Source organism: Phyllobates terribilis, unplaced genomic scaffold (genome assembly GCF_046119375.1).
Source record: "Phyllobates terribilis strain yellow unplaced genomic scaffold, ASM4611937v1 Scaffold_470__1_contigs__length_1423970, whole genome shotgun sequence".
Classification (NCBI taxonomy): Eukaryota; Metazoa; Chordata; class Amphibia; order Anura; family Dendrobatidae; genus Phyllobates; species Phyllobates terribilis.
The window spans coordinates 978266-988299 of NW_027363230.1; the positions used below are offsets into that span (position 1 = coordinate 978266).

Sequence of the window (10034 nt, forward strand, 5' to 3'; positions counted from 1 at the left end):
GCGGAGCCGCGCGTGTACGAGGTGTATGGAGCGGAGCCGCGCGTGTACAAGGTATACGGAGCGGAGCCGCGCGTGTACGAGGTATACGGAGCAGAGCCGCGCGTGTACGAGGTGTACGGAGCGGAGCCGCGCGTGTACGAGGTGTACGGAGCGGAGCCGCGCGTGTACAGAGCGGAGCCGCGCGTGTACGAGGTGTACGGAGCGGAGCCGCGCGTGTACGAGGTGTACGGAGCGGAGCCACGCTTGTATGAGGTGTACGGGGCGGAGCCGCGCGTGTACGAGGTGTACGGAGCGGAGCCTTGTGTGTACGAGGTGTATGGAGCGGAGCCTTGTGTGTATGAGGTGTACGGCGTTCAGCCGTGTATACAGGGCAGAGCCGTGTGTTCGATGTGTACGGAGTGCAGCCGTGTGTACAGAGCAGAGCCGGGTGTACGGAGCGGAGCCGCGTGTGTACAAGTTGTATGGAGTGGAGCCGCGTGTGTACAAGGTGTACAGAGCGAAGCCGCGTGTATACGAGGTGTACGGAGTGAAGCAGTGTGTACAGAGCAGAGCCGTGTGTTCGAGGTGTACGGAGCAAAGCGGTGTATACCAAGTGTTCGGAGCGGAACAGTGTGTATGAAGTGTACGGAGCGGAGAGTACGAGGTGTACGGAGCGGAGCGTACGAGGTGTACGGAGCTGAGCCACACGTGTACGAGGCATAAGGAGCAGAGCCACGAATGTACGAGATGTGCGGAGTGGAGCCGCGCGTGTATAAGGTGTACGGAGCAGAGCCACGCATGTACGAGGTGTACGGAATGGAGCCGCGATCCACCGCATGCAATGACATTTGGTCAAAATCCGCAGCGGAGAATTGCGGTCACGCCAAGTGTAGGAAACGCCAAGTGTAGGAAACACCAAGTTCAACACGAAGAGAAGAGGGGGAGGAAGCCCAAACACTATGGAGAGGGGGAGTGAAGACCCCTAGGCAGATCTAGTATCACCCTGTCTATCCTACCATCCCTATATAGGTTCCATAATGATCACTGAGCAGGAAACCTAAGCCCTGTTTATCCCTAGAGCTTAGCCCCAGATAGGGAGGGAAGGGGTAAGCACTGTTCAGGCCCCACTATAAACTAAAGACAACAAGGTAGACAAACAAAGGGGATAAACTTAGCTTGAGCAGACACCAGAAAGAAAATGCCAACTATCCTCCAAGGGCACAAGAGAAGAAGCTAGTCGACTACTAGAGCCCTAATACCTGCACAATGGTACATAGAAATATGACTGGTCACTCCCTGAAGCAAAATGAATGTTTTTAAAAAACCAGACCAGGCTGTGTCAATCAGCAGCAGAAAAGAAGTCACCGCTGGGTCCTAAAGGAAGAAGGATTAAGGTGTCTGCAATGCCAAGCGCAGTGACCTTCTACAGCCAGATGCAGAGTGACAATTACACTTGACACACCCGTGACAGTACCCTGCCTTCTACGAGTGGCCTCTGCACACGCAGGACCAGGTTTCTTAGGATAAGAGGTGTGGAATGCACAAACCAACCTAGGATCATTCACCTCTGATGCTGAAACCCACATCCTTTCCTCTGGACCATAACCCTTCCAATGCACCAAGTACTGTAGGGAACAACGCTTGAGATGAGAATCTACAATCCTCTAAATCTGGAACTCCAGATTACCATCAAGCATGATTGGGGGCGGCGGTAGGGGTGAGGACTCAAGAGGTTCTACATATTTCTTGAGCAGAAACCTGTGAAACACATTGTGGATCTTAAGGGCCTCAGGTAGCTCAAGACGAAATGCTGCTGAATTAATGACGGCGGTTATTTTATAGGGACCAATAAATCTAGGTCCCAGCTTCCGGGAAGGAACCTTCAACTTGATATTCCTGGTAGACAACCACACAAAGTCATTCACACTTAGGTCCGGACCTGTCTCCTGTCAGCTATATGTTTGGAAAATCATGGGAGACTGGTGCAATTACTCAGAACCTCCCACCATACTGAGGAGAGCGATGAAGCAAAACGTTCCTCCTCAGGAACTCCCGAAGCCCCTCCCCCACTAAAAGTGCCAAACTTAGGATGGTAACCGTATGCACCAAAGAACAGTGACCTGAACTCAGATGTTGCCAAAAAAGAAGCTTCCAAACCCAAGACATCATCATATGGGCAGTCCAGAATTGTTTAAAGGCATAGTAATCTTAGTGTATGTAAACTTTTGACTTTGCAGTAACTAATAAAAATTCCTTCGAACATTCTCGCTTCCTCATTATTCTGGCATTTGGCAAATATTAAAAATGATGGTAATTCTAATTGATCTAAAACGGGAAAGGTTTATTCTGATTTCATGTCAGATATTGAGAAAAACATGCTTCAACTGTAATATATATATAGTGCGTGATAATAGTGAGCTTCCACTTGCCACTTCCCGTACCTGTTGTTGATTGGCTCCAGCGGTGACTTCATGTCTGCAGTACTGTGATCTGTCACCGAACTCAGTGGCTTGTGATGTCTACATCACACGCTGAGTTCAGTGATTGACTACAGCGCTGCAGACCCAACTTCACAGCTGCAGCCAATCAACAAAGATAGAAAGAGTAAAACCTCAGTTTGGGTTTGTTTGGTTTTTATACCCCTGAGCTTATGGAGTAATTTTTGAAATGGGACAACCCTTTTAATGATTTACTTTTAGTAATTTCTTTGGGCGTGGGGAGGTGGTAATTATTTTTTTACTATTATACATTTGGTATAAACAACATTATAGATATATTAATTTATTCATTCTGCATATAAAAATTCCAGTTATTTTTTTTAAAAGGTACATGTTTTATTATTTTTGTGGCACTTTTAGCTAAAGCATATATGCTGTTTAATGTCTGACTTATCTAAAAATGTTACACGTATATAGTACACATTCACATCAATACAGATGGCATATACACTGTATTTATTTATATAGTGTATATACTGTATGTGATTTGTGTATGTACTTTACACACATAAATAACGGCAAAAATGAAGAAGATGGGTAACCGCTGTCACCATCACAGAGAGCAGTGGGGGAAGGTACTGTGATATCATCAACTAGAGGGCAGAAAGTGTAGAGCGGGCAGGGAAAGTGCAACTGTGTGGGGCAAAAAAGGAAAAAACAGCTTTTGTTGGAGTGGAGGATAGGAGAGAGTAGTGAGGCTAGAGACATAATACAGGAGGCTCCAGTACTCACTTCAGGTCAGCACTGTGCTCCTGTATACGAAATCTTTAATATCATTATTCATAGACGGCCACCAAAAAGCCTAGTAATAGCTTTCCGCAGAGCTGTGACCCCAAGATAACCACTCAAGATGGAATCATGAAACTCCTGCAACAGTCACGATCTTAGGTACACAACTACAAATAATTTGGACTCAGGAGTGGCAGAAGGAGCCAACGACTGGACTTTACGTATCTCAGCTTCCAACTCTGAGGATATTACAGGAAGCACAATGCCCTTAGATAAAATGGAGGATAAAGGTTCTGGAGGAGAAATTTAACTTAAACTGCCTGATAGTTCGACAGCCTTCACAGCCTGAAAGTGATAGAGAAATTGAATCTAGAGAAAAATAAAGACCATCTGGCCTTTCTAGGAGCTAGCCAGTCAGCTGATCCATATATGCTAAATTCCTATGGTCAGTGACCACAGTGACGTGATGAACCCTCCAGAAAATGTTTCCATTCCTTAAAGGCTAATTTAACAGTGAGTAACTCACAATTCCCAACAGCAGAATTTCTTTCAGCAGACGAAAATTTTCTCTAGAAAAAAGCACATGGCCACAAATTGGTCAGTTTTTTGAAACTTTGAGATAAAACGGCCCCTACACCGACCTCCGAAGCATCCACCTCCACAATGACTGGTTCTTGGAGATGGGGTTGCATTAGAACAGGAGCAGACATAAAAGACTTTTTCAATTTTTCAAAAGCCCTCATAGCATCTGATGGCCAAACCTGGATATCTGCCCCCTTACGTGTGAGGTCAGTAAGAGGTTCAGCAATCTGAGAAAAACCCCTAATGAATTTCCTATAATAGTTGGCGAATCCTACAAATTATTGCAACGCTTTCAGGTCACTAGGTTGGACCCAATTAGCCGATAAAATGATCCACAGGAATTAAATTTCCTGAACAGAAAAAAAAAATTCTCAATTTTAGCAAAGAAGTAATTTAATTCAATCTTTGTAATACAACACGAACATGTTCCTGGTGAGAATTCAAATTAAAATAATATAAATAAATAACTGCCTTTCTGCTCCGCTATCTGCTGCACGTGGTCTGAGGCATGGCGGGCACAATCCAGCAATGTGCCCACGTGTGGTCTGAGGCACAACCTAGCAACGTCCCCACGTGTGGTCTGAGGCACAACCTAGCAACGTCCCCACGTGTGGTCTGAGGCACAACCTAGCAACGTCCTCACGTGTGGTCAGAGGCACAACCTAGCAACGTCCTCACGTGTGGTCAGAGGCACAACCTAGCAACGTCCTCACGTGTGGTCAGAGGCACAACCTAGCAACGTCCCCACGTGTGGTCTGAGGCACAATCTAGCAATGTCCCCACGCGTGGTCTGAGGCACAATCTAGCAACGTCCTCACATGTGGTCTGAGGCACAACCTAGCAACATCCTCACGTGTGGTCAGAGGCACAATCTAGTAATGTCCTCATGTGTGGCCTGAGGCACGGCAGGCACAATCTAGTAAGGTCATCGCGTCTGCCGCTTCCGGTCTGATGTATTAGCTGAATATGATATTCAACAGTAAATAACATTAAAATCTCAGTGACACCATACCATCTGCGAGGTCAGGCGTTATAGATGCCCCTGAAGGAGAGGCCTGGACCCACCGGAGGATTCTCCAGACAGCCAGTCTAATGATGAAGTCTATGGCTTCTAAAAGTATATTGTAATTGGAACACTGCAGCGTTTCACAGTTAATCATATATGATGAAGTGAGACTGACTGCTTGCTGTTCAGCCATCATGACTATTTAAATAGCAATGTTTGGATGGTTAAAAATATGTTAATTTTGGTTATAGGAAGTTTCGCCCCCAGCAATTTGCCCCCAGCAGTTCGTCCCCATCTGTTTGTCCCCAGGTACATTTCACCCCTATCAAGATTCGCCTCCGCACATTTTGCCCCCGGACGGAGGCGAACTGGGGGAGATATGTGTGGGGGTGAGATGTGCGGGGGCAAAAACATCCTGGGGGCCAAGTGCTGGGGACGAAATGTGCGGGGGCGACCGGCTGGAGGTTAACTGCTGGGGTCGAAACATCCAATTCCAGTTACGGAGATCGGCTTGGGGACTTATATGCAGCATTCTAGAATAGTGTATATAAAGGCCATACAGGTGGTGGTCGTACTTTATATGGGGAAAATCAGGTGACAGGTTCCCTTTAAGCAGGTTTTCATCTATGCAGCTTGTACAAGTGAACTACATAGTTTCAAAACTGCTTTACCTGTCTAAGCCAGTACCTTTTATATGGTTTACACAGATGCATCATGGGCTTTTCCTGCCCTATGAGTAAAATGAAAGGCTAAAATACAATGTGGAAACTTAACCAGAGAAATATTTTATTGACACTCAGAACAGGTTTAAAAGAAACAAATAACCATTACCACAGAAATCTCAAACTTTTACTTGTAGAAATATTGTCAAAAGAACATTTTAACATATATAGAAACAATTCTAATTTTACAAAAGTGCATTTTATTAGCATTGAAAACTTTATGCCTTTACTTGTTTCATTTAACGCATGTCTGATGTATTGTAAAACTGTGTAATAAGCTGTTGGTGCATAAGGGCAGGATTGTGGGTAGGCTTTGACTTTGCCCCGGCCCCTTGGCCTGCCTCCAGTGTCTGATGTTTCGGTGTCCTGGAACTGAGATCATGATGCCTGCTTTGGATAGCGAATCAATAGCCTTGAAAAAGCCAGCAATGAGGGAAGGAGTCTTAGGGGGATGGGTCTCGAAAACAAGGGAGCATGGAAAATTCTATTTTGTAGCTGTAGGAGACAATGTCTCTGACCCAAGCGTTGGTGGATATAGGTGTTGGTGATGTAGGTACGAGGTGATTTTAGTTGTGCAGCTAGGGCCTTTCTAGTCTGTACAGAGACCAGTTGGGTGTTGTTGCAGCATTCTCACCTGTGTGGGTTCTCCAGTGGCTACCAAAATGCGTTTTCTGATTAAAACATTTCGCACATTTTGAACATGAAAAGGCTTCTCACCTGGTTGACTTCTCTGATGTTTATTAAGAGTTGATTTCTGTACAAAACATTTCTCACATTCTGAACATGAAAAAGGCTTCTCTCCTGTGTGAGTTCTCTGATGCTTATTAAGAGTTGATTTCTGTACAAAGCATTTCCCACATTCTGAACATGAAAAAGGCTTCTCCCCTGTGTGCGTTCTCTGATGTGTATTAAGAGTTGATTTCTGTACAAAGCATTTCCCACATTCTGAACATGAAAAAGGCTTCTCCCGTGTGTGGGTTCTCTGGTGCTTAACAAAATTTGATTTATGGTTAAAACATTTTCCACATTCTAAACATGAAAATGGCTTCTCCCCTGAGAGGGATATTTGGTGGATAACAATATCTGATTTATGGTTAAAACATTTTCCATATTCTGAACATGAATAAGGCTTCTCCCCTGTGTGAGTTCTCTGGTGCCTAACAAGATCAGATTTCTGGTTAAAACATTTCCCACACTTGGAACAAGAAAATCTATTCTCTGCCGTGTGAATTCTTTGATGTTTAAGAAAAGACTTTTTGAGGGGAAAACTATTTCCATATTCTGAACTTGAAAATGGCTTCTTTGCTTTAGGAGCAGATTGTTTTTTAATGCTTATTTGACTTTGATTTTCCTTAGTAGTCGGTAATGTATCAGAAGACCGGACCTGTATGAAAGGATCAGATGACAGATCTTTGCTGTGAAGGGATGATGGTATATCTGGAGTAATGGCATTCACTTCAATTGTATCCTGTGGGATCTCAAGATCATCTGATCTAAAAATTGAAGATGTCAGCTGTCCTTCTGATCTCCTGGCACAGTCATCTGCTAAAGAATAAAACAAATTAATATTTTTTAATAAAATATCCTTGAATTTTATATTTTTGAACATTTCTACTTAAACTGTCCATTAAAATGGCAAGATATGTAAAAAAAAATATTATTAATTATTCACCAAGACAATGACAGTTCACAGTCCAATAGAAAACCTCATAGCATGAACCAGTAGAGCGTGGTGTTCAATTGTTTGTTCATTCTGCCTCCCAAATATGGAATAAAAAGCCACCAATGTTATGTAGGTAAAAATGATACCAATAAAAACTTCTACTCATCTCACAAAAAAACAAGTCCCCACTCAGGTCCATCATCTGTCAGTGGGAAAACAGAGGTTTCCACATTATTAGTGGCTCATAGGTTCTTGAGAATCAACATGGCTTCCATAAACCAATCCAGCAATATCCGCTCTCCCAAAGTCAGATCTCCCCTCACTTCTGAGCCTTGCAGTGTGCCCAAACCACATTCAGCATCCATGTATTTGGCATTACTATAGTGAGAAGAACCCACTTAATTTACGGTGTGTGTCTCCTGGAGCACAATCTGGGCACTATGTGTTGGGTAATAAAATGGCATATTTGTAATTTCACTCTCCAACATCCACTTCATGCTAATTTCTGGAAAGTGGCTGTAGAGTCAAAATAGTCACTATTTCTAAAGATTAATTATTTGAGGTTTATAATTTCCAAAATGGAGTCACTTTGTGTGGATCTATAAAAATTAGTAACTAGTGATGAAACCTCTCTGGGGTAATTAGAGTATGGGGCTCGATGGCTCTTGGGAATCTAAACTATCGTAAGGGACAATATTTTCTATCGGATGAGTTTCAAGAAGAAATATTAGACATTCAAAGAGAACTTTTTATAATAGTACAGAGATGAGGTATCTTAAATTTGAATCTCGGGCATTTGGCAGAGATAATGGAGACCTTTTTTTAAAGACTATCAGGGAGTTACAGACTCAAATAAGTGAGACAGATCCCACCACAATCAAAGTATCATAGAGAATGAACCTGTAAAAAAAGATATAGACTAAATAAATGTTAGATCCCCAACAACGTATATATAAGAGAGAGCTCCAACACTAAACCGGAGCCGCACTCATTTATGGTGGACCATTGGAGCTACTATGAGTACTGACCAGAAGAGTAGAGAAAGTATTAGCGCCCCCATTTCAGGAGAGATTGTGCAGTAATCTGAATTCTTTAGGATTGAAAACATAATGGAATTTATGACGTGGACTGAATCCACGAAACCAGGGCTCGAGCCATGCCAACACATCTCCTGCAGGCGTGAATAAATGTATATTACAGCCATCAGCCACGCACAGCTTAGAGATATATCATGGCACAGGTGTAATGTTTTTAGTATAGTTTATCGCAATCTTATTTGAAGTTAGTTGGTTTGAAAAGAAACTGTAAAGTCAGGATAAAGGGAAACTCTGTTGTTATTGTACAGAAATTCACACTTGGCCCTCACTGCACATTTAATGTTGTCGATCATAAAAGTGAAGTTTGGCCAGAAAGACTGGACCTGGTCTTGTAGGGACCATATGAGGACATTCAGCAGCACAGAAGGGAGAGAAGGTAGATTCATCCAATAAGATATCAGGGTTCTAGGAAGCCAACAGCATCATTACCCTCCGCTTTCTCTTACAGGCTCATCATAATATTTTTCTTCAAGTGATTTTCTAACTTGTCAGCACATTCTACGTACGCTGTCATTTTACTTTGAAGTTTACAGATCTGGGCAGGTAACGTCTCCTAATCCCAGGGGGTAGGTGGATCTTACTGATTGTAAATTCTATACAAAAGGGCTTTCAATACCCAAAGTCATTTGAACAGTTTTGAGTGGAGGAAAATGTTGTGGTCTAGAGGCAAAATGGTGATCACACTATTGTGATACTGCCGGACTACACCACTGATAAAGCAACCACAGACGGGGACTGAGAAGAATCTGTGACTTCTTTGCATTTAGTGGTTACTACTCACCTGGGTAGTCATATGTAGGAATCTCCTCTTTACACCGCTCATCAGCCCTCACATATGTCTCTGTAGTATTAATATGGGTCAGATCTTCACCCTGAAACAAATACTGTAAAAGTCACAGACAGATGAGAAGTCACATCTATGATCAGCTCTAATACTGCCATCTCCACCTTTCTCATTACACAAGTATAAAACATAAAATAGTGGTGGGTAAAACAAGACTGAGCACAAGACCTTCACAGCCATCTACACATCATAGGGGAGATCTCATGACACCTTCTCTCGATCTACCTGATGATCCTGAGGAACATTGGGGTCTTCTTGTTTACAGTCCTGTGGAAGAAGAGGACGGGGACATCTCTCTGGTGTTGTCCTCTTACTGGATAGATCTGGAGGAAACACATACAGGGACTGAATTCATTCTTTACATACAGATAATTATAGGCCGTGTATATTTAGTCCTGTCTATTACCTGGTGATGTGAGGGTCTGGGGAACCTCCATCATGACGTCCTTGTACAGATCTTTGTGTCCTTCTAAATACTCCCACTCCTCCATGGAAAAATAGACGGCGACATCCTGACGTCTTATAGGAACCTGACACATACAATGATATCGTCATCCCCCGATCCCTTCATAGCGTTACTGTATAATGTCCCAGCATTCCCAGCAGTGTCACCTCTCCAGTCAGCAGCTCAATCATCTTGTAGGCGAGTTCTAGGATCTTCTGGTCATTGATGTCCTCATGTATCAGGGGTTGAGGTGGAGGCCCTGTGATTGGGCTCAGGGGTCTTCCCCATCCCTCAGACACAGGGTCCTGACAGCGCTCACTAGAGGTCTTCTTCACTACTGTGTAATCCTGGTGATGGAGAGACACATTAATAAATCTCACTCCAGACATTTCCAGAGTCCTCACCTCTCCAGTTCTGTCCATCTGTTATTCCCATAGATAAGAATGATGTAATGTGACGTCATCAGAAT

At 43.5% G+C, this 10034-nt stretch overlaps 1 protein-coding gene across 1 annotated transcript; it reads right to left on the reverse strand.

Moving 5' to 3' along the window:
- Positions 1 to 5744: 5744 nt before the first annotated feature.
- Positions 5745 to 9954, reverse strand: LOC141229263 (uncharacterized). Its single transcript, XM_073667449.1, has 5 exons — positions 9733 to 9954; positions 9527 to 9650; positions 9346 to 9443; positions 9058 to 9148; positions 5745 to 7058 (listed from the first exon to the last, which is right to left on the reverse strand). Exons 1-5 carry the CDS (start codon positions 9952 to 9954, stop codon positions 6106 to 6108), a joined length of 1488 nt encoding a protein of 495 aa, XP_073523550.1. The 3' UTR covers positions 5745 to 6105.
- Between the last annotated feature and the right edge of the window lie 80 nt (positions 9955 to 10034).